Here is a 25,327-nt window from a genome sequence, read left to right as displayed (position 1 = left end):
TAGGAGCAATGCATAGGCGTAGAACTACCACCTCCTGAATTTTGTACCGGGCTGATGTGATAGCTCGATTATACTCTACAGGAGATGCCCAGTGCTTGTGCCGCGCTATGGTTAAGATAAAAATAAGATGCCGAGCAGTAAACTTTAGGCCATGATGTTAAGTTCCTTCGTTATGATCCCATACATATATAGATATATTTTTGTGCAGTTGGTTTCTGCATTCTAAGATTTTATGCTTGTATTTAGCTCGTTTTTAACTTGTATCTGGTCTATGTATCAAGATGTGCTCTCATCAAGTGTTCTATTGTAAAGACTTTCGAGCCTTGACCGATAAACGACTGCCACGCATGCGTTGCATTGACCGTATAGTGTTGCGTTTACGGGTGAGCGATTCGTTCCACTTTCAAACAGCTTAAATCCGCCTCATGGGATAGAAGCCAACTAGTGCGCCTACCGCATGCGAGGCGGGTGCTCAAATCACTACGGGTTACGAGACGTTTGATGGCACCCGCTTGGGGACATTTTTTTCTTACTTCGTAAATAGGGACATTTTTTCTAAGCATCTTTTTCGGGAACCCAAGTGCTATATATGTCACGTTGTTATTTTCAAGGGAGCATTATATTTCTGTTCAAGCGTGCAGCTGAATCTTATCTTCTACTGAGCAATCTTTTTTTAGTGCTAGATTCCTAGGCTACGTTTGTGTGTATGATTAACTTTTGTGAGTATGAAAACGTTCTAAATGATTCTGAAAGCATTCTTTCTCTACGACCCCATATACTGAAATTTCTTTTCTGGCATGAATTCTGTTTTTAATGTGACACCATTAAAATTTTTGTCTAGAAAAAACGCATGGTTCTCCGTAACGAAACTCCTTGATTGGTGAGGAAAGTCGTGACGTCATCACCACCCAATATGAAATCCTGAGGACTTAAATGTTCGCATGCCTTCCAGTGGATTATAACATAGAATTATTCTGACCTGGCCCACTTTTATTCAACAAACTAATCCTGCAATCCACATTAACCCACCCACTAATCCTAACTAATCGACCTTAATCCACCCACTAATACACTGTAATCCATTTTTAATGGTGGGCCTCCCTTCAAAACTTAGAGGGGCGGGGACCTTTGCAATGTTTAGGGGAAGGCCAACTTGTAAATGCTGTCTCATTTTCTTTAAGAATTCTGTTAAGAACTTTTTCTTTATGGCTTACGATTGTTTAATGTTCCAAAGTGACTCAGGCTATGAGGGAAGCCGTAGAGAACGGCTCCGGAAATTTCGACCACATAGGGTTCTTTAACATAAATTAATATCGCACAGTACATGGGCCTCTAGCATTTCACCTCTATCGAAATTGCACCGAGGCGGCCGCGATCGAACTCGTGTTTTTCGGATCATCAGCCGAGCGCCATAACCATTGAGCGACCAGGGCGGCCATGGTGGTGGTTAAGAAAGCCCCAAGTTTTCAGAAAGCCTCAAGGGCCTCAGGCTCACACAAACCTGCTCACAGATGTTTTTAACGTCGATTCACTCACGTCGGCATGTGGTCATTCACACTCCCACCCGCACGCATTCACATCTAGTGACATTCGCTTCCATTCAGAGTGAAGAGCGTCGCGAATGTCTTCTTGCGGACAGTGTCATTTAATAGTTTTTCTTTTGCATTTTCCTGACAGCCCCGGGGAGAAGACGTTTACTGCCGCTGCCGGCTCCGCATGGAGGTAAGGGAGCCTCTCTTCTGGCTCTCGTTCCCTTACTTAGCAGAGCGCATGTGTGCCGACAGAGCATGGATGCAGTAATGAGGCGCTTGCGGTTGCGTCCTATAGTCTTTGCCCACTTTCCAGCGTTTTTCGGGCGTGTTCCGCAGTATGAACCTATTTTAAGCACGTATCCTCTCCCCTTTCCTGTTGAGACGATGAGTGGCTGCGTATTAGTGACAATATGGCCGAAGATGCCGATTTTTACTGTTACCACTAAGGGCATTCTTTGTGAGAGTTTGTCATGTACAGCTTATGCAGGATAGGAATCGGAACTGTTTTGTGTTCCACTACAGACCAGTCGGTAAGGATATGTGTACTACTTCTGCGCTCTTTCTCTGTGGTTAACACACTTGCAGGTGCAATTGAAAATCCGCAATTTAAGGCAAAAGCTTTTGCCAAGTTATCTCTCAATGAAAAAAAAGCCATTACTCTGGACTGTCAAACGAGTGCTTTGTGTGGTTCTCAAGTCAGTTTCGAATGTGTATTACATGCAATGAAAGCGACTAAGAAAAACTGTTGGATTTAAAAAAAAAACAATGGTGTTCTGAGTTTTTTTCATCCAGCGTATTTATTTTTAACCCCATCCAAACAAGCAAGCTTTGTTCAAAACTGCTGTTTTTACGTCCATATGGAGGAGATGCTACAACCTGTGCATCTTTACCTGAATAAAAAATGCGCTCTCAATTTAGAGATACGTAGTTATGATTATAAAACAAAATAAAACATTTACTTCCTTTCAATATTACATTACTTTGTATTATTTCACATTGAATACTTTACTTCGGGTGCGAAACTGCGCAATTAACTAAAAATGAGCAATTTGGGACAAGGCAAATAAATTTCACTTTGTGCGAAAAATGCGGTGCTAGCTGTTACAAATTATCCTGTAAAATGTGTGTCGAGTGTTTTCACGCCGACTGTGCCTCACAAAATTCTGTTATTTAATCATTTCGGTTTTTGTCCTGTGACGGCCATATTTAGGTTATCGTAACATCATGCCTCTCTTTGCAGGCTCGACGCATTGTGAGGTCATCGTGCAAGAGCTGGACAAGCAACCTGAGTGCAGTGGAAAGTCCTTGCAAGAGGAGTGCAACGATTACTTCAGATATGACTGATCAGTTCACAGGAGGAAAGCTTCGTTAAGCACTTTATGGATCTCTTCGCCGTGCTACAGCAGATTGCCGAGCTGTGTTGTCTAACCTGAATCATCGGCATGCAGCAAACATGAAAACAAATGTACCGCACACCAAGTTCTGCCCAGCACCCCACCACAAGTTCTGCCCAGAGTCCCACCACAAGCCCGGCACCCCACTCCAGGTACTGACCCCTGCCCGAGCCCTGCCTATAGGCACACCACCTCTAGAGCCTCCTAGCTGCTTTGAATAAAGATCTTTTTTTAATACTTTTGGTTAGCTCTTTTCTTGCTTACCTTCCTGCGGGCTGGTAGGTGAATAGTACCATGTTTGCGAAAAGGAACCAGGGTGCAAGGTTTGCATCTCCGTTGTATAGGGCAGCCCTTCCCTAAAGACGAGTGTTGGATTGGGAGGACATCCTAGGGTTCTTACCCTACACATATATGCCCCTCCAAGCAAGAAGCCAGCCATTCAGCGTGGTTACTTTCGAAGACTAAATAGAAAATGCTGGTCAGTAACCAGCAACCGGGTTCGCATGTGCCGGTGTTCGAAAGCTGGATACCCTTGCTCAAAATCTGGATGCCGTGGTTCGAAAGCTGGATACCATTATTCTAAAGCTGGGTACCAATGTTTGAAAGTTAGATGCCAGTCCGAGACCTTTACTGGCCCATGTTGCATAAAGCTGGATGTCATTGTTCGAAAGCCGGATACCAATGTTCGACGGTTGGATACCAATGTTAGAAGGCTGGATGCAAATGTTCGAAACTTGGATGCCGATGTTCAAAAGCTGGATGCCAACCTGCGACCTTTACTGGCCCATGTCGCAGAACGAACGCCAGGCCTACGTTGGCCCCTTGATCGGCCGTACATTGGCCTTAAATTGGCATGAAAGTAGGACCAATGTGTCAAAATGGTAGCGCTCAGCATAAATGCCTGTGTAGGACCGATGTTCGTGCCAATTTTTGCCAATGATAGCCCAACGTTCGACCAATGCTGTTGTGCTGCCTGGGTACATCCTTGAACCTATCGCCGTGTAAGGATCGCGGCGACCGAGGTGCGAGAAGGACAAACGGCGGGGCACTGCCAGAGTACTGGCCTGTCTGGCTGCCAGTGGTAGACGTCATAGCTCGCACCGGCGCTGTCAGTGGCTCAAACTTGGGTTGCAGTCCTCGCAGGCGACGGCTCGCTTTATGGACGGGTGTGGCGTCCGCGCGTCGGGGAGTAGCGTCAAGGTTATCCTCGGGGTCAGCGTACAGGGTCGTCCAAAATATGTGCGAACACGGCGAAGCATGGCCGCGCTCCGCAGAGCGTCCGGGCATCCGGCACGGTCGCGCATCGTAGCTATGTGGCGCAGGCGAACAGAAGACTGGAGGCGGTGCTTCGTGTCATCTGCCGCAGTGCGGAAGGGCACCATGCTTGCTTTCGTGAGAAGCGCGCATAACTCTGTGCTGGCAGCTCACAAACGCGCCGCATTGTCGCATTTCACAAACCGCACCGCGTTGTTGTTGGTTGCGCATACGGCAACTCAGCAGCGTGTTTTCGCAGTGTAGCGTTCTCGGTTAAATGCAGGTGTTGTTTCAAATATCTCAGCTCTAGTTTGAATTCGTTTATGCAGCTAAATGTCCAAAAGCGACTCACACTATTGAGACGTTCACGTAGTAGAGGGCTCTGGATCATTTCGACCCCCGCCGATTCTTACCCTGCACGGATATAGCGCATTAAATGACCGTCTTTCCTATCGCCTCCATCAAAACTGGGCCGCAACGGCCGACTTCGAACACGGTTCCCCCGACTCAGAAGTCCGGCGCTCTCCAAAGAGCAGGCGCAGCGAGGCATTCTCAGCTCTTGACCGCACGCGGCAGGCGATGTGGGGTAACGGAGCACAGCTCTGTTTACAGCAGCAGCTGCTAAATCGTGTGCACGGAGATGGCTTCAGCCTTGCCCTTTTTGCCCATAATCAGCCTAGCGCGATAGAGCCCGCAGATTGCTTGATGGTACTTGGAATTTTACTACAGAAATGAAAGAAATCACCGACACTTTCACGATTCTTTAAAAGGTATCACGGTTTAATTTGTTTAATCGTGTGGAATAAAATGGAATGGAAAACATTATTGCTCTATATCTCAGAGAGATTGGCGGTGGGCCGGTGTCTTCATGTCGTGAGACCTGGCCGCCTCACAAGGTCGGCGCCCCTATTCCAGGGCACCGCTGAGTCTTGCTGCCTCGCAGGCGTGCTGTACAATTATTGCCCGTTAGGCTGCGAGCTCGCTGCTGGTGAGCAGACCCTCCCATTGTTCCGCACTTGGGTTATTTACTTTATGAAATGCGAAATTACGCTTGCATTCCCACGTGATGGTGTATAACGTGGTGGTTGCCCCGCACCACGGACATATATCCCTGTACTGGGTAGGGAACATTTTGTGTAGTGTGTGCAGGTTGAAAAAAGTGCCTGCTTGCAGTCTTCGCCAGCTGACTGCCTCGTGTCGTGTGAGCGATGTGTGGGGTGGGGGGTATTTAAGTCTGCGTCCTCTGAAGTGGTTAAGTATTTCTGCATACATCGGCTCCACTGTTAAGGGGGCCTCTAGGGTTTCCGACTGCCCTGCTCTGTGTGTGAGTTCGCGAACAAGGCTGTCCACCTTTGAGTTGCCCTCTATCCCGGCGTGTGCCGGTATCCAGAATAGCCTGTGTTTTATGTTTTTGTTAGGAGGCTCTGTTTCGAGGAGGATTCTCAGTGCTTCCTTACTAACTCTGCCTTGTGTGTAGTTCCTACATGTTGCTTTGGGGTCTGTTAGAATTATCAGAGATTTGTTCCTGCTGTAACCTTCAGCCACCGCTAGAGCTACGGCGACTTCTTCCCCCTCCGTTACCGTGCAGTTTCTCAGGGTCGCGCAGCTAATTGGTTCTCCCGTGTGGTCTACCACTGCTGCCGCGACTCTAAACATTCTAGTGTTGCGGTCCCAAGGGTATAGGGCCGCGTCTGGGTATACTGTGTTTTCTAGTGTGGCTAGGTGTCGTTCCACGTAATCTGCTCTTGCCTGCAATCTGGCGGCGTGGAGATTCGGGTCCATGTTTCTCGGCAGGGGGCGAATCTCCACTGTCTGGCGAACGCTGTCTGGGATGCTAGCTGCCCGATCCTCTATTCCGTCTGTGTTATGCCCTATTCTTTTTAGGAGCTTGTGGCCGGTGGCAGTCTGCTGGAGCCTGGCTATCTGTGCATTGAGCTGCGCTTCCGCGAGTTCTTCGAAGGTGTTGCTTAGGCCCATTTGTAACAGTTTATCTTTGGGCGTGTTTCTTGGCAGATGTAGCGCAGTCTTATACGCTTTCCTTAGTAGCGTTTCCGTCTGTTCTTTTTCTTTCTTGGTCATGTTGTGTTGCGGGAGCGAGTACGTGACTCTGCTGACCACCAGGCTTCTGACCAGCTTGATTGTGTCTCCTTCTCTCATTCCGCTTCTTCTTTGAGATACCCTCGTTATCATTCGGCTTACTTGTTATGTCGATTTTTTTAGTAACCTGATTGTGTGGCTGCATTTCTTGCTTCCTTGGATCCACATGCCTAGGACGCATTGCGTATCATGCTCCTTTCAGGTATGTTTTGTCCTTCTAGTTTTACTATTAGGTCTTCCTTGGTGGGGTTTCTTCCCACTATCTGGATTTCTGATTTTTCTGTGGAGCATGCCAGGCCCCTTTCTCTGACATTATCTTCCACGCACTTGGCCTCTTCCTGCAGTTTTTCTTGCTTCTGTCCTAGGGTGCCTCGATTGACCCAGACCGTGATAACGTCAGCATGCATTGCATGCTGGATGCGATCAATCTTGCTGAGTCTTCGAGCCAGTCCGATCAGTGCGATGTTGAAGAGTATTGGCGAGATCACGAAGCCCTGCAGCGTGCCTTTGCGTGGGGTGGTAAAGACGTCACTTCGCAGATCGCAGATCCCCCAATTCCACTGTTGCTGTGCGTTTGGTCAGAAAGGCAATCACGTAGTCGTGGATTTTGTTGACGCAATTGGCGTTGGTCAGTCCTTCCACGATGGCTTCGTGGCTAACGTTGTCGAAGGCCTCTTTCATATCTGGGGCCATGATAACGTTTCCGCCGGCTTTGGGTGACGTGTTTAATCGTGACTTTTTTTTAATCCAGATATCCTTACTTGCACCAGTAAGAAGGCTGAACAACATTGCAATTGGTTGGAAGCTCATGCAATAAGTCGAAGGGCCCTGATCGTAGCGCTGAAATGCCTTTTTAGAATTAGTTTTCTTTTGCCACGCCCCTCGCGTGTTTTTCCTGTCTCTGCTGACGCTTTCTGCCGGCATCGCTTTCTTCGAACGTGGTGCACCGTAGCGTAACACCAAGGAAAGAGGCGTATGTAACCGCGAGGAGAGGGCCTAATCAGGAACAAATATTTATTGCGGGAAGCATATTTACTACAGACTTCCAGTCGAAAAGTCTCAGGTGGTGACGGGGTCTATAAAGAGGACGCGGCGTTTGAGCTCTATGCCAGTTAAACGCTCCTTGTAGCATAATACTTGGGACCAGCGACCTCATAATAATTTGCTCTGGGAATGAAAGCGACAAAATGAAACTTTGCCCCAAACATTCTCAATTAGATTTATGTCAGGTGGTTGTGGAGACCATTCCAGAACTGCGATGTCGCAGAGCTCAAGAAATGCAGCAACCCTTTTCTATTTGTGTATTGAGGAGTTATCATGCTGCAAAATGAAGTCGCTGTCCGAAAAAGGTCCTCCTAGAAGGTATGGGAAGAGCACGTCGTCCAGGATTGCGCAGTAGGCCTCTACATTGAAGCAGCTCTAGCGAACCAGGGATCCCAGGCCTTCTGCGGTCACAGACCCCAAACATTCACAGCGGACCGGCCGCTGGCAGCGACGCGCTGCATGTACTCAGAAAAAGAAAAAGTTTTTCTTAGTATTGGTAAAAAAATGCAGGTGCAACCGGCAAGCTAGAAGGAATAAAAATAACAATAACTATCTTTTATGGTTGTCTAGCGGTCATTACCGGGCCATCTAATTCAATCATAGAAAAAATGGCGAACGAGGTCATTATTTAATGAATTCAATTGTTTTGAGAGATTCCGAGACTCGGGCAAAGCTTGATTCCTACGTATGCCACAGTGCATAAAATTGGCTCTCTATCTGCCCCTATTTCTTGATGAACAAGGTGCTCTGCGCGATTTAAAAGTACGCGCCTGCTAATTACATTCGATGTTAATAGATTACAACCGTAACTGATACAAGCTGTGCTTTTTTTCAGAGTATTTGTTTATTTTTGTCGAAGATTAACATGACATTATGCATAATGTACGCGCTTTGCGAAACTACACATGTTAGGCCTAAGTGAAAATTATTCTTGATACTTGTTAGAACCAGCTTATTAACGTTTAAAGCTTAATAAAAGCCAATAGTAGTGCATAAAATGATCCTTCCTTTTAGGATACAACACCTTGAATGATTACACTTACCGGCAGTTTTCAGGCCGCCAGACTCGCTGACGCTGGTCCCACCTGGTCGTGAAAGCAGATTCGTCCGTAAAGACGACCTTTCCCCAGTGCTCCTCTGTCGATTGTTCATGATCTCGGGCAAATGCCAGGCGCTTCTGCTTGTTCTCGTCGCTCGCAGGTGGCTTCTGTGCAGATACTCTTGACTTGAGGCCAGTCACGCGCAAGCGACGCTTCACTGTTGCGTTCAACACACCCAGAAGCCAGACAGTGTTCTTAATTTCACCCCCACTCTCAGTGGGCTTGTCCACAGCGGTCGCAAAAGATGTTCATGTCGTTGTCTTCATTGGTGGCTTTGGGACGGCCTGTCCGCGGAGGATCCTTGATTCGTCCATCTTTTCTCTATGGCTGAGCGATCCGGTTCACGGTTGAAAGTGGCCAATTTGTTAGCATTAATGTACTCGTCTGAGAATATGCTTGCGGGCTTACCGCTGCAATTCGCCATCTTTCGCTCTCCAGAATACGAGACATCACTTGCTTTCCCAAGGTTTGACGAAAAATGACAAACACCTCGACTGTTACAGCGTTTTTATTACCGAGGCAGCATAAGAAATAAGCAAGAAAGGAAAGCAGTGACATCACTATACTTTAAAAACCGATAGCTTGACGTTTGTCAGCCGATGAGAATATAGAGCGTGCAGTGGATCGTGCTTTCACAAGTCATCCGAGAATCATTCACTAGTACAGAGCAGTCGCTTAGCTTGGCACGTATTTGCAGCCGCTTATCAGCCGCGCCAGCGGATAAGAGATTTCAGTGCCCAAGCTAGCTCCCTCTGCCAGTTGAGACCCTTCTATTGGACTGAACAATGCGCTGCAATCAGTAAAATACGACAATGCCATCTTGGCACGTTTCGGCTCGGGCAGCGCACAGTTATGTGCGCTTCTCAGCAAAGCAAGCATGGTGCGCTTCCGCTGTAGCAGAAGACACGAAGCACCGCCTCCAGTCTCCTGTGCGCCTGCGCCGCATAGCTTCGATGCGCGGCCGCGCCGGATGCGCTGACGCTCCGCGGAGCGGGGCCACGCCTTGCCGTGTTCGCACATACTTAAAGCGACCCTGTGCATGGGATGGTACCCAGCACAGCTCCACCAAATGTCACCACCAAACGTAGCACAGCACAGCCGTTTACTGCGGCAACGATCGCCGCAGAGCCGTGTTCATTTTTGACAAAGAAGACGCTCGGCCACGCGCTAGGAGATAAGGTTCAGCCACCAGGTGGTGCCGGTGGAGTGTCAGCAGAGTGGATGAGTACAAGTATCTTGGGGTGTAGATAAATAACGGTGCTGAGTATCTGAGAGAGTACGAAAAATATGTAGCTAGTAGGAATGCAGCTGTCATGAAAAATAGGGCACTGTGGAATTACATTAGGTACGAAGTGGTAAGAGCGATCTTGAAAGGGGTGATGGTTCCTAGTCTGACTTTCGGCAATGCGGTCCCGGGCATGAGACCAGACTTTCAAGGAAGGTTAGAAATCAAACAACGCGGCGTAGTGAGGGTAGCTTTGGGAGCACATGGCAATAGACCAAACGAGGGGGTAAAAGGTGATATGGGATGGGCGCCGTTCGAGAGCAGAAAAGCTAGCAGTGAGATAGCATTTGAGGAGCAATTGAAAAAAATGGGGGAAAAGCGGTGGGCTAGGAAAGTTTTCAGATACCTGTACATAAGGAATGTTGACACGAAATGGAGAAAGCCAACTAGAAAATTGACAAGCAAATATCTGGACAGCAGTAGGGGGGGAAATCAGCAATTATCGGTTAAGAAAAAGTTTTAAGAAACAGAGAGAGCTCTGTGGAAAACAGAGATGGTGACGAAATCGGCACTGGGAACATACAGGTACTTTAAGCAGGAAATTGGAAAAGAAAATATCTATGATAATTCTAGGGGAAGCTCTTTCCTGCTTGAGGCCAGGACGGGAGTTTTGCGGACTAAGACATATAGAGTCAGGTACCACGAGATAGACACGTTCTGCGTTGCTTGCGGAGAGGAGGAGGAAACGACTGAACACTTGATACTTTTCTGTAAAGGGCTTCACCCTGCAGTGGAAAGCAGCGGGGCTGATTTATCTAAGGCATTGGGGTTTAAGGACACTCAAGGGAAAGTATATTTTAAGGGGGTAGAAGTAACCATGCGAAGGTTATCTGATTGGTTGCTAAAATCAAAAGAGTAAAATTTCAAAATTCATGGCTAGGTGGCTTGAGCCACCACACGATTTAAAGGGTTCAGCCTTATCCATCCATCCGTCCGTCCGTCCGTCCGCACGTCCATCCACCAACCCAGCCATACATTCACCCATCCATCCATCCACCCACCCAACCACCCATCCACCCACCCACCCATTCACCCACCCAACCACCCATCCATCCATCCATCCACCCGCCCGCCCGCCCATCCATCCATCCATCCATCCATCCATCCATCCATCCATCCATCCATCCATCCATCCATCCATCCATCCATCCATCCATCCATCCATCCATCCATCCATCCATCCATCCATCCATCCATCCATCCATCCATCCATGCATCCATCCAGGGTGGCAATATCTTGAAGTGTGTTTCAACTTTAGGGCACCCGCCGCGGTGGTCGAGTGGTTACGGCGCTCGGCTGTCGGCCCGAAAGACGTGGGTTCGATCCTGGCCGCGGCGGTCGAATTTCGATGCAGGCGAAATTCTAGAGGCCCGTGTACTGTGCGATGTCAGTGCACGTTAAAGACCCCCAGGTGGTCGAAATTTCCGGAGCCCTTCACTATGACGTCTCTCATAGCATGAGTCGCTTTGGGACGTTAAACCGCCATAAACCATCAACTTCAGGCTAGAAATAAACCATAGAGTTCGTCCTTTTTTTACTAACTGGTTGATCGCTTTCGCATTGAAACTCCCTGTTCGGTATAGAGCTCAATTAAAATACTACTGAATAAAGGAAGACTTCCACAGCACAAAAAAAGACGAGCAAACAGAAAACAAGGACACGACGGATGAGCGCTCTCTCACTAGTTTTATTCGAAATAGGAAAGAACGAGCACGTCTGCGCGTGTGTCAAAATTGGCGATGCAAACACCCCCAAACGCCTTCACTGAGCCGGCAAGCATGTCAACCACACATTAGAGCACCTCTATCTAATGAAACTTAGTAGACGACTTTCGCCACTAAAAAGGGATACTGTGGTGTCACTGATGCAATCTGAATTTACATGTACCCGCCCACTGCCGATCTCGTGATTTCAAACTAAAGTGTGAGCCAGGACTGACACAAACAAATTTAGGCAGGAGCAAGGACGCACCTGCTCGTGAGTTACTCGAAGTTTCTTTTATCAAAAGATATAGAAGATGGCGGTTTGGACTAGTTGGAATTCCTTCGTCATTATGCAACAGTGCTACAGGACGAAGACAAGAAAAGGCACCGCGGTGGCTCAATGGTTATGGCGCTCGGCTGCTGACCTGAAAGACGGGAGTTCGATCCCGGCCGCAGCAGTCGAATTTCGATGTAGGCAGAATTCTGGAGGCCCGTGTGCTGTGCGATGTCAGTGCAAGTTAAAGAACCCCCGGGTGATAGAAATTTCCGCAGCCCTTCACTACGGCGTCCCTCATAGCCTGAGTCGCTTTGGGACGTTAAAGCCCCAGAAATCTAACCGAAGACAAGAAAAATGAGGGGCACAAAGACTGCGCTGGGTTCGGCTTGCATCAGGGACAGATCGGCGTCCCTTTCTAGTGGCGAAAGTCGTCTGCAAAGTTTGATTAGTTAGGGGTGCTCTAAATTGTAGTTCATAAGCTTGCCGGCTATGTGAAGGTGTTTGAGGGTGTTTGCGTCGCCAAATTTGACGCATGCGCAGAAAATCCTCCCTTTTTCTTGTTTCGAAGGAATAAAACTAGTTGGAGTTCAGTGCCCGTCCTGTCCTTGTATTCTGTGTGCTCGTCTTTTTAGCGCTGTGGAACTCTTCCTATATTCAGTATGCACGAACTAGCCCAGCAATTGGTTTTACTTGACTACATCTCTTCTTCTTGGTGCCCTCTTTGCCTTCTTCCTTCGGCAAACTTTCATCCGTCATTGGTTGTCTGCAACATTGCCTTCGCTACCTGCAATACAACGTTCATCGGATTTTGTATCGATAATGGACGCATACATCCAGACGTGAGCGCTTTCTTTGGTGTTATAAAATCTTCCATAGGACATGCCAAACGCATCTGCAAGGTTCTGAGGTCACAAATTTGGCGACAGGCTAGGTTACTACAAGACTGTTAACGTGCTGCCCGTTTTGCTAGCGATCCCGAATGGCTGGCCTGTCTGATGTTGCGTTCCCATAGGCGCTTAGCTGCTCAGACGACGGAGTTTTGGTGGAGATGCACCCTGGATCAAGTGCTCCACAAAGAGCCTGACAAGAACTAAACGACCGCTGAGCCAGGAAAGGGACCTTTAGTGATAAGAAATGCACATGTACCCGACGACATAGCGGGCGTGCTGAAGAAAATTCCACAATTCTTCGTGGAGCTCTGCGTCCCTATTCTTGAACTTTTGGCTACCAACAAGCGCGTGGCGAAGAAGACGGATCCTGAAAACGAGGACAGATGCCTCATGTGTGACGTTGATGCCTTGCAGAAAACGGCTCCCAGGAGTGTTACTCGCCATGAAGAGTGCCTACCGGAAAGGTTATGTCCTATTTCAAAGACAATGACCTAGACTTGTTGCACGCTGACAAGGATGGGAGTTTTGTGATTATGCCTTAGGGACTTTTCAGCGAAAATGCCATGTAGGTAGAGCTAAACGCGGAAAGGCCAAGCTTTAGCTAACCGCGTTAAAAGCAGCGCCGTTGATTTGTCTGAGCCTTTTAATTAAGTTAATTTGGTGAAATCAATCAACGATTTCTAATGCAGCACTCTGAGGTCTTCTTTGCCCCTTACACCACAAGGCCGATTTACCATTCCGGACTATTGTGAGTGAGAAAGGTACATGGAAGCTGGTTGTCAGCGGTTTCCTGCTTAGGCAGTTAAATACGGTGTCAGTATGAGGATGCTTTTGCCACGAGGAACTCTCCTGAGGTCTGCGAGTTTTTGAATGAGAAAGCTGAAGATGTAGGCGATGCTTTTTCAGTAGATGTGGTAGACCTTTTTTCTCTAACAACAAGAACAGCAAGATCTGGTAGACATTTTTTTTACTCTATCACTCATCAGAAACATTTTACTTGTGTTAAGAATGCGTTGAACTAAATGTCATCCCACCCTTCTAGAATACCGCTGCTATCAACGTCGATAACTTCATGGCCCTATTGGAGTCTCATCTCCATGCTACTATTATCGCTTTCAACAATCGGTTGCATTCACAGCGCCAGTGCATATGCATTGACTCCTGTGCCGCTCCCGTATTATGCCGCATTTTTCTTGCGTCTATCGACCGGCACCTGCATTTAGTTTTTGACCCTGAGAGAGTTCTCTGCAGATATGTTGAAGACTTTTTAATCATTCTAAGAAAACAGAACGACTGGCTTTATGGTGAAACCGTGGAACAAGTCCTAAAAAAATTTCAGCGTAGCGGGAAGGGATTAACGTTTACATCGGAATTGCCAGAGCATGATTACCTGCAGTTTTTAGACCTAAACCTTATGTTCACACACAAAGGTGTTTGCTGGCGATATCTTCACACAGTTTTTAAGGATTTACTTCCTTACGATTCGGCCCATTCGAAAATAATCAAGCAAGCCGTTGCGAAGCAAGCGCTAGAGTGTGCTTTGCAGAGATCCTGCTAGCATGATGAAGGAGAGCTTTACTAAAAAGCGCATCCGATCGGTATGCTACCTCAAACGCAAGGCTGTGGCGATGACGGAGTCCCTGATACAAAATATGAAGGGACGGGCCCGTAAGCAGAAAAGCCAACTTGATGGGGACATCGCGACCAGACCTGTAGTCGCACCTTACGTTTACAAGACGGCGCATAATTTGAAGACGGTTGCAAGCAAACACGGCTTCAAAATGGCTTTTTCTGCCCCCCCCCCCCCCCCCCCCACTCCCTCCGCCAGAAATTGGCTAACATGTGCGCTCCAGTGGCGGACGACGAAAAAAAAAAACCCACGGCTGCTCTAAGAAGCATGTTAAGCCGTACGTCGAGTGTGCCACCGGCGCCATTTATGAAACCTCCTTAGCATGTTGGAAGGTTTACGTCGGCCAAACGGGCCGATGTCTGAATGATCGGGCAGGAGAGCACAAGCGTTCTATGAAAAACAAACTGAATTTGCATCTGCCCGCCTACTGTCGATCTTATGATTACAAACCAAGGTTTGAGCCAAAACTGACACACATAAAAATTTTAGGCAGGCGTAAGGACACGCTCGTGAGTTACTCGAAGCTTATTTTATGAAAAGCCTGGGTTCGGATTGCGTCACTGACACCTGGGTGCCCGCTTTTAGTGGCGAAAGTCGTCTGCTAAATTCGATTAGATAGGGGTGTTCTAATTTGTAGTTCATATGCTTGGCGGCTGTGTGCAGGAGTTTCAGGGTGTTTAATTCGCCAATCTAGACGCATGCGCAGGACGTCCTCATTCTTTCCTATTTCGAATAAATCCGGTTGGAGAGCGCTCATCCGTCGTGTCCTTGCCTTCCGTTTGCTCGTCTTTTTTAGCGCTGTGCAACTGTTCCTTTATTGTCCTTTATTGAGTATGCACCAACTAGCCTAGTGATTGGCTTTACTTTAATATACTATTATTTACTTTTAAACTGATATTTCCTGCAGTGTTGTTCAGGTTGCAAGATTATATTGCGAAATTCAAACTCATCAACATCGAAGGTTAGCCCAGTTTTCAGATTTTCTGAACCGACATAGCGGTTCGAAATGTCGAATGTCGAAAAGTGCTCCTCTCAGCCCTCTTTAAGTTTGCTTTACCGCGTTGCATAATGATAAAATGACGTCTCTAGCATTTCCGATGCAGGAAATACAGACGCCGTTTGTGCATTTTATGATGTAGGAGAAGTTAAGATGTTTGCGGCGGCGACACTATTAACAATGACGCCATTATATAAATGTGCAACGCGGAAAACCCTCTCAACGACCTATCGAATGTGTTTTTTTGGTTGTCAATATTTCGATCCACAATGCGGATTTAGAATTTTTAAAATGTATTCGTCCTCGTTGTTGACCGCTTTAAATTTTTCAATATACCCTCGCGCCCTAGAACTCGAAATACAAAGTTGACTATGTGATTTTTGTCAACAGATCGTATTTTAATTCAGTTTTATCACGTACAGTCAGCGCCAAATGCAACGCGAACATGACAAACAAAATGAACACTGCACAACAAAAGCTATTATCTGAAGGGGAATTAATGCTGGTGCACTTCATTGTCACTTTAATAGCGCGAAGAACACTGCGTGGAAGTGTTAATGAACCCAGCCAGTATTTCTTATGCAGCACCTACAATTTTTGTGTTCCTCTGTTCACGTTGTAGTTATCCTTGTCACGCTTCGTTTGATGCCGATTGTACATAATGTCCGTTATACTTAGTGGCACTGCCAGGGACACTTTATTCTTGATTTTTTTATAGTACCACAGTAATTTTGTGCATAATGTCCGCCTAGCTCTACAATCCACACGCAAGACGACCGCACCGACGTCTCTCTCTTTGTTTTTAAATAAAAAATCTTGTAAAGGTTAAAAAATTCACCCTGTGCAACACTGTTAGAAATATATTGCGACAATATTTTCCAGTAGTTTTACGTGCTATACAGCGTGCGCAATAAATCAACAAAAAAACTACACCTGTCCCCGATATGTCACAAAACTAATAACCTTAAGTGCAGTAATGGCTTTGCTCTTCATTTCCCTTAACTACGACAGGTGCACGTTATGTAAAGCCATGGTACACTGTGCAGCGCCATGAAACTTTGTGTGTCGTTTTGAAGATGGGATGGCCAAATAACTTCTAAAAGCTACAAGACATTCAAGAGGGTTAAAAATGTTTTATGGGAAGATGTTCAAAGGATTGCAGCTTCTAGAAGGCTTCTCTTGCTGTGTGTTTGTTTTAGAAAGACACAAACAGCATTCCTAGAGCAGTGCAGCCGCAAATTACCTTTTGCATTCTGCTACTCTCATCTATAGTATGTATACTATACTGTCTGGTTTTTCCACATCGCATGCTGAAACAGGAGTGTGCGCTAAGTCACAATTCCATTTCAGGCAATATTCCCGTATTTCAAAGATTTTTCTTCAGTCTTGCCCACGAGTGGAGTTCTACTGTTATTTTATGCAGTTTCATTGCCTAGCTGGCGTGCGAAACTACTCGGCGAAATTTATTTCTAGTAAGTACAAACGCTTCATTGTTCCACGACATTCGTGCCTCGAATGAACGAAGTATCGTTAGTAGTGATACAACTTGAATGCGACAAAACTGCTGAAAGTGAAGGACATTATGCTAATGTTTTCTATGTACGGTTTTGTAATTGTTGTAGTGTGTGGTGCAAAGTTGATGAGTAATTACTCCTCCTTTTCAAATCTTATTCTACCTTGGAGGATTCCACTTAGACACATCTAACACGGTGCCCAATTCGCGCATTAAATCCATCCTAACATTGCCATCTGCCATGGCCGTCCTGGTTAATTTAGTTGGTACAGTGACTGCCCTGGGCACGTGGTGGTACCGGCATCGTTACCCGGAGAAGAGGAAGTTTTTCTGCGAAGTTTCTGCGGAAACTGTACAGTCTTCCGGTGTAGCAGTATGGCGTCGGCAATCATCGTCTTCCGTCTCTAACTGCAGTGACTGCAGGAGGACAAAGGCCTCTTCCGTGCCCCTCCATTAACCCTGTCCTGTGCCAGCTGCAGCAATCTTATTCCCGCAAACTTCAAAAAAAAAAAAACTGTCGACACCCCCAGTTCCACTTCTCCCCGTCTCGGAAACCACTCCGTTACCTATCCCGCTACACTTAATTGGATGCTAGTGAGTAATTCCTCCCTTATTACGTATCTTAATCCACCTTGGGATATTCCCCTCTGCACGTTCAGCTGGTGATAGATGTGTTCAATGCTTGTCTCAATTTGTTATGTCACATCATAATCATCATCGTCATCAGCCTGACTACGCCCCCTGCAGTGCAAAGGCTTCTCCCATGTCTCTCCAATTTGCCCTGCCTTTTGCCAGCTGCGGCCACCGTATCCCCGCAATGTTCTTAATCTCGTCCGCCCACCTAACATTCTGCCGCCCACTGCTGCTCTTGCCTTCTCGTGGAACCCACTCCGTTACGCTTAAGCACCAGCGGTTGTCTTGCCTTCGCATTGCATGCCCTGGCCAAGCCCATTTCTTCCTCTTGATTCCAAACAGGAGGTCATTACTCCGCGTTTGTTTTCTGACCCACTCTGCCGTCTTCGTTTCTCTTAATGTTACACTGATCTATTTTTTTTCCATAGCTCGCTGCGCAGCCCTTAACTTAAGCTCAACTCTTTTAGTTAGGCTCCACGTTTCTGCGCCGTAGGTGAGTACCGGTACTATACAGCTGTTGTATACTTTTCTCTTGAGAGATCTTGGTAAACTGTCATTCATGATCTGAACCTGCCTTATGCGGTCCAACCCATTGTTATTATTCTAGTTATTTCCCTCTCATGATCCGGATCAGCGGCCGCTACATCCCGTAAGTAGACATACTCCTTTACCACTTCCAGCACCTTGCTACCAATTGGAAACTGCTGTTCCCTTGCAAGACTGCTACACATATGTGACTTGTAATGCCACATATGTGTAACATGAGCAATGAATAATTATTTTATTATGAACAAAATGGATTCAAAAAGGCACGCAATGATAACAAATAAATGTCGCTGTGAAAGAAAAGTGAATAAGTTAATGGGGTGCCGTTAATAATTTGACCGTTCTTTAGATTTCCAAGTTATTAACGACGTGAGCTGCGAAAAAAAACGTTATGCGACGCGCCGCTAATAAAACGCTACAAGATGCGATGTATGAGTGTGACCCTACATTTGTCCTTCTCACTGCGGCATAACTCGCTCTTCTTTTGTCTCCAGAATTAAAACAATGATTGAGTTGCTAATCTAAATTTAGGACAGAGTGACCGGGGAGCACTTCTGTCGAAAATGGCGCCTATGCAACTCGACTCGCCTGCATAAGTTGTTCCTTGCTTCAGATATCAACCGCTTTATCTAGAGAACAGTCATCTTTGTGAACTAACGTCATATATATCGAGTGGCAATATAGCCGTCATTATGCTTGTATGCTTCCCGGCTGCATCCGCTTTGAATGCGATAATGTCGAAGTAACCTGCATTAAAGGACACTTTCCTTTAATGCAGGATACTTCGACTTCCACTGTGCGACATTGCGCTCTGTCCTGTCCTCGCGTCTCTTTTCTACTTCCCTTTTCTGCGTAAGTACATTTCCTTCATGCAAAATGAACCAGCTCGCCCAAACGACAGTGCTTATTCGAAGTATCCGGTGCCCTCTTTTCTCAATCGCTCCTGTTTGCGTATTGATGGCCTAAGGAGTAGGCGTATTGCAAGGAGAATCGTTTTTATCTGGCATGTTGCACCACGTCTTTTCTGGAAAGTGCTTCGACTTGTGCGGAGGGCGGGCAGCCCTGCAAAGTTGTCTGTGACAAGTACCGTTTGCGTGTTTTTCATTTTATACAAAAGAAGCGGTTGCAAAAATATGCATTTCGAGGTAATACATACTCCTTGCCACACTTGAAAAGAGGAAAAGCCCTGTACAGTCGAGTACAGGCGGTGCTCGTGTAACAGCCGCTCCCCTCTACTTGGCGGCCTACAAATAAAAGACAGAAATGTCGGCAAACAGCAACTGCGTTTCAGATCTCTGCAATTTTCCTCGTATTCCCGCGTGAAATGCAGGACGACGACAGCTGCGTGGCACGCGCTGTGTACAGTGTTTCACGTAATATCTTACACAATTTAAAAAAAAACGGCTTTTTCAGTTAGAAGAGCGATTTTTTCGGCATGGCGTTGTCAGCGGTGCAGTACATCAGAATTGAAAATTAAACATTTTGACAGATTTGCCTGTTTGGTTGGGTGTTAAGACTTATAAACTGTGCATCTGCAACCAAAAATTTTAATTTTAACCCAACGTTTCGAAGCCGACTTGGCTTCTTCATCAGGGGTGACTGATGCAGTAGCTAGCGTCATATAAATATGGAGGGGAGGAGAAGGTCAAAGGAACGACAGATGTGATGCGAAAGGCGTGGGGGAGGGGTGGTTAAGTTTGTTAGTCACGTTGTCGCACTGCAGGGGGGTGGTCAATGGCGACTTTTTTTCGTTGTGTTTAAGAGCGAAGTCCCTGGGCATATACTGAGGGCAGGTTTCCTTTTGTGCGATTGATGTTGTTCGGGTAGTTTGAATATGCCAGGATTCCAGAAGGAGCCGTTTGTGGTAATTTCTTTCGGTTCCGAGGATGCGGGTTTCTTCGAAGTTGATTCAGTGGTCGGAGCCCTCGGAATGTTCGGCTACTGGACTGCGCTCTCTTGCGAATTTGCGGACGTCGTTTTTATGTTGCCGAATTCTTTCTTTGAAATTTTTGACATCGCCGATGTCGCTTGCCTCGCAGTCAGAGCAACGAATTTGGTAGACAATGCCTTGGGCTCTTTCTTTCGGCGGCCGTTCTTTGGGAACAGGAAGGCAACGCGCAACAGTGTTTGTGGGCGTGTGCACAACCTGGAGAGCCGCTTTTTTCAGCATTCGGGCGATGGTTTCGCTGACGCGTCCGGCATAAGGTAAAGTGACGTATTTTGGTGGTGGCGTTGGTCTTTGCGCGTTGATTTCTTGGCGGATGTTGTGTTTTTGACGTCGAAGCGTTTTTTGAATAAAGTATTTTGGGTAGCCGTTCATGATGAGTTTTTTGAATATCGTGCGTTGTTCTTTTTTTCTGTCAAGTTCTGTGCTGTAGTGTGTACCAACTCTTCTGAACAGCGTCTTCACCACTGATGCTTTATGGACTGTCGGGTGGTTCGAAGAGAAGAAGTTCGAAGTGATGTCTGTCGAGGCGTTTGCCAAAGAAACCGCATCATCAGAAGCCGACAAACACCGCAGCAAGCAGACAGAGAAGTTGTCGACACTTCAACGCCAGCCCGAACAATCCCCACCGGACCATTCTGACCTGCAGTGGTCGCCAACTTCTCCTCCAGAAAGGTCACAACCACCGAAACGTCAATCCTAGCCAAGGGACACAAACTCAACCTCCAGGTGAACAGACCCCCCCCCCCCCCTTCCTTCCAGCAATCGTGTCTGCGCTTGAAGTCGGCATCCGGCAACTGGAACCTGGCGTACGTGAAGAGGTCCGGCTCAAAACAATAGGTGTACTTAATTCAGTGCAAGCACACCGAAATGAATCAAACCTAAATCCGGACGAAAGTCAAGCCCTGCAAGACCTCAAGACAGACACCAACATAGTGATCCTCCCAGCGGACAAGGGCAACACAACAGTGGTTCTGGACAGACGGGACTACGAAGAGAAAATATCCACCTTACTCAGCAGTCAAGAATATAAAAAATTGAAGAAGGACTCCACAACCACTACCCTAACAAGGCTAAACAAAACATTGAAAGAAGTATTCCAAAAGCACCCTAACTTCCGAAACCTCTGCCTTAAGTTATTGAGCACCAAAGGATCGGCTCCAGCATTCTAAGGCCTGCCCAAAGTCCACAAACCGGGGATCCGTTTGCGCCCGATTGTGGACTTCCAGTGTTCCTCTCTTCGCACGTTGTCAGAATGCCTCCACAAACTCATATCCCCAATCGCAGGAAAAACAGCGACCCATATCCGTCATTCCGGTCACTTCATCGAACTGGTGTTCCAAGCCACCCTTCGAGCCGACGAATGTCTTGTCTCCTTCGACGTGGTGTCCCTTTTCACAAACATCCCCGTGAAGCTTGCGGTGACCGCTACACGAGACGCCCTACAACTCGACGACTCACTCAGCTCACGAACCCCGCTGAGTGTAAATGATGTGTGCCGCCTCCTGGAGTTGTGCCTATCAAACACATACTTGTTGTCAAACGGGGAATTTTACCTACAAGTGAAAGGAACACCAATGGGAGCATCCATCTCGGTCGTAATGGCAAATTTAACCATGCATGGAACACATCGAAGAACGAGCCCTCAACTCATTCCACCCGAAACCAAAGATTGTTCTAAGATATGTCGACGACTGCTTCGCCGTCATCAAAAGATCTGAGATTCCAAATTTCCTTTCTCATTTAAACTCCGTAGAACCTGACATTGAGTTCACGCTAGAGATGGAACAAGGAAACTCCCTGCCGTTTTTGGACGTCCTCGGGTCCCGGAATCCCAATACCCGTCAATTCTCCGTATACCGCAAACCAACCCACTCAGGCCGGTATCTCCACTTCTCTTCGAACCACCCGACATTCCATAAAGCATCAGTGGTGAAGACGCTGTTCAGAAGAGTTGAGACGCACTGCAGCACAGAACTTGACAGAAAAAAAGAACACCGCACGATATTCAAAGAACTCATCATGAACGGCTACCCAAAAGACTTTATTCAAAAAACCATTCGACGTCAAAAACACAACAATCGTCAAGAAATCAACGCACAAAGACCAACGCCACCACCAAAATACGTCACTCTACCTGATGTCGAAGGTGTCAGTGAAACCATCGCCCGATTCCCGAAAAAAGGGGGTCTCCAGGTTGCGCACACGCCCACAAACACTGTTGCGCTTTGCCTACCTGTTTCCAGTGACCGGCCGCGGAGAGAAAGAGCCCAAGGCATTGTCTACCAAATTCCATGCGCCGACTGCGAGGCAAGCGACATCGGCGATGTCAAAAATTTCAAAGAAAGAATTCGGCAACATAAAAACGACGTCCGCAAATTCGCAAGAGAGCGCAGTCCAGTAGCCGAACATTCCGAGGGCTCAGACCACAGAATCAACTTCGAAGAAACCCGCATTTTCGGAACCGAAACAAATTACCACCAAAGGCTCCTTCTGGAATCCTGGCACATCCAAACCACTCCGAACATCATCAATCGCACAAAAGGAAACCTGCCCCCAGTATATGCCCAGGGACTTCGCTCGTCAACTCAAAGCGAAAAGTCATCATTGACCACCCCCCTGCGGTGCCACAGCGTGACTAACAACCATACCCCCCCCCCCCCCCCCCCCCCACCGCCTTTCTTATCAGAGCTGTCGTTCCTTTGACCCCCTCCTCCCCTCCATACTTATAAGACGCTAGCTACTGCCCTCAGTCACCCCTGATGAAGGAGCCGAGTCGGCTTCGAAACATTGCGTTGAAATAAAAATTTTCGGTTGGAAATGTACAGTTTGTTATACGTACATCAGAATACACTAAGACACGCGAACTAGCAGGTTGGTTAACTAATATCGAATACTTAGCTTTTTAACTAATACTTTTAGGCTTATTAATTATGATGAGACGTGTGGCCACCCATAAGTAATATCCACATTAGTTTTCAAAATTTCGAAACCGCGGTAACCCTCGGCGCTGTGGCCTAACAAATTTTGGCTATTTCGACGAGTTACGTGCACTGGAGAGGTTGCTTTGCCTGCAAGCAAGCAAGGCAAGTGAATTACGTGACTGCGGCAAACAAATTTTTTTTTTTTCCCCGCACTCGTGTCACGTAAACTTTTGATCGCGAGATAGAACTCCTGAAATGCATTATATTAGAGCCTCTTCTTTAGCGTACGCAGGGTCCGCCGCTCACAAGTCGCGCGTGCAACAGTAGAAGCAAAAGATCCGTACCCCTCACTGTGGAGAGGGGGGCCGGTCCTTCAGCCACAGTCCGGCTCCCGAGCCGTTCTCCTTTTCGTCAGGACAACGCGATCAAATACTAATGCGTAGAAGCCATAACAGCAATATGAGTCGTGGCAGCCTGGAATTAGCGATCATTTCTTGCATAACACTACTGCATACATCGTGGACAGAGGTATAGGCATGTTCCTAAAGAAATGGGCTGCAACACATACCACCCAGTAGTTCCTCAGTGGTTGATGATGTTCTTGTGCTGAGCCCAAGGTTTCGGCCCGGCAGCGGCGGCCTTATTGCGATGAAAGCGATATCCTAAGGCACCCTTGTGCCGTGCGATGTCCGTACACGTTCAAGAACCCCAGGGGGTCAAAATAAATCCGGAGTCCTACACCACGGCGATTCTCAAAGCCCATGCGCAACATAGTATTACAGCCAGTATACCAAACACGCCTAGCGAACTATGGTCACGCCCTGAGGTGCATACAGGCGATATCTTTAGGAAACCACCGGACTCTACCTAGCTTTCGGAAGGATGAGAAGTGTTGCATGATCCATACGATCATGCCCCACAGGATAAGCTTTTAAGCCTCAGGGTGCACATGAGCTAACCTTGCGCACTCCATGGCAAAGTACGCCTTTCGCTTGCATATCGGGGTGCGATGTAAATCGCTTTGGCGTTCGAACTCCTCCCTACCGTTGCGCAAAGGAAATTGGAAAGTCTGCTGCCGTTGCGCGACAGTACACAAGCGACATTTACTTGCGTAAGTATCAAACATCCATTAGTTCCCGTTAGGTACGTCGTCAGAAGAGTATGGCAATAGAGCAGCGCTGCCCACATTCTGTCCGTGGTTGCGCGTACCAACCTGATAAATGTCGTTCACGAAAGTCGCTAAGCGGCTGATTTCTCGGTGCCAAATGGTGAGGAGGAGGCGGGGAAAATACCTGACAGCGTCTCAGGAAATCAAGAGCGATATGTTATGGAAAAGAGCGCAAGCAAGCCCAACTGAACTTGCGCTTGATGCACTTGGAGGTTGTTTGCAGCGTACATCTGTGTAAGCTCGAAAAACAAAGAAATGGCTGAGCGGCCTCGTTGCGTTGCTGGAACCACTGAAGGATAGCCTCTGGAGTGGAAGTCGACTTGAGGGCGTTGTAATGACCGCATGCATACGTTTTTTCGCAGCCTAATTCCTCTCCTAAGCGCGCGCGCAGGGAGTCAACGATGCGGGGACGTGTCACTCACCCGCGTTCCGGTGGCACCGCTCGGGCCGATCCTCTCTTCCTCGCCTGTGTGCCTCGACGTCTTGCCTCTTGGGCTTGCTGAGGTCTAGCCCCCGCTGGGACTCGTTCAACAAGTGACATATGGAGAAACCCGGCGCTTCGTCCATCGCCAGTCTCACTGCCGACGCGCCGTGGTTACCCCGCGGGCCGGAGGTGGAGCGCAGCCTGGGAACGCGACTGCTCTCGGCGAAACACCGGCCGCGTAGTGCTGCTTCTTCCCCGGCAGACCTCTGGGGGCGGAGCCAAGGGTAAGCCCCGCCTTAGCTCCTCCTCACCAAGCGATGACTTCGCACAGCCGCTCCTCCCCGCCGTGCGCGGCCTCCGTTTCGGCCCTCTGACGACACGAAGGCCCGGTCACTTAATCTGCGTTGTTTTCTATTCTTGAGATGCACGGTGTTAGGAAAATTAGCGTGTGTTACACTGGCGATGCGCGTCTTATAAGCAAGATTAAAACTGAATGCAGTAGGAAACAAGGAGCCGTTCAGGAGATCAAGCGTTTTGTAGTTTCGGGAACTTTCATTATCTTGAAAAAAGCTAAACATAACAGATATTAACAGCACACACTGAAAATCGTTCCTTCCATTTTATTTTAGTCTGGTATATATTTATTGCGTTTCGTTTTCGAGTTTTGTTTTTTTCGGAAGGGAGATAAAAATCGGGCGATATTTTCTGATTTAAAATTCGGGTACAAATCGGGTTATTCAGCAAAAAAAGCTCATGAATAGCTTTTCATTTTTTCTTTGGGGGGGGGGGGGGGGGTTCATTTTTTTCCCAGTGAAAGACCATTTGTTATTACTGCTTGTTTCTGTGCTGGACATAATGGGCTCTGTTTTTTCCGCAATATATAAAAACCCATGGAAACGTAACCCGTACAAAAAAAATTACCAAATAAGATACTAGTTTTTCTCCTTTACTGCAGTTATTTTGTCGTGTG

The 25,327-nt window shown here is 47.3% G+C and overlaps 1 protein-coding gene across 1 annotated transcript in view; it reads right to left on the bottom strand.

Moving 5' to 3' along the window:
• The window catches only part of LOC144104057 (homeobox protein Nkx-3.2-like), an 87,670-nt gene extending 63,076 nt beyond the window's left edge, over positions 1 to 24,594 (bottom strand). Inside the window, exon 1 of the mRNA XM_077636846.1 lies at positions 24,356 to 24,594. Within this exon, the coding sequence (XP_077492972.1) occupies positions 24,356 to 24,500 (145 nt within the window). The 5' untranslated portion in view covers positions 24,501 to 24,594. The remainder of the gene's footprint in view (positions 1 to 24,355) is intronic.
• Positions 24,595 to 25,327: the final 733 nt, after the last annotated feature.

This window comes from Amblyomma americanum, chromosome 1 (assembly GCF_052857255.1).
Source record: "Amblyomma americanum isolate KBUSLIRL-KWMA chromosome 1, ASM5285725v1, whole genome shotgun sequence".
Lineage (NCBI taxonomy): Eukaryota > Metazoa > Arthropoda > Arachnida > Ixodida > Ixodidae > Amblyomma > Amblyomma americanum.
Note: the sequence above shows the minus strand (reverse complement) of the source record. Positions and strands in the feature narration are given on the sequence as shown.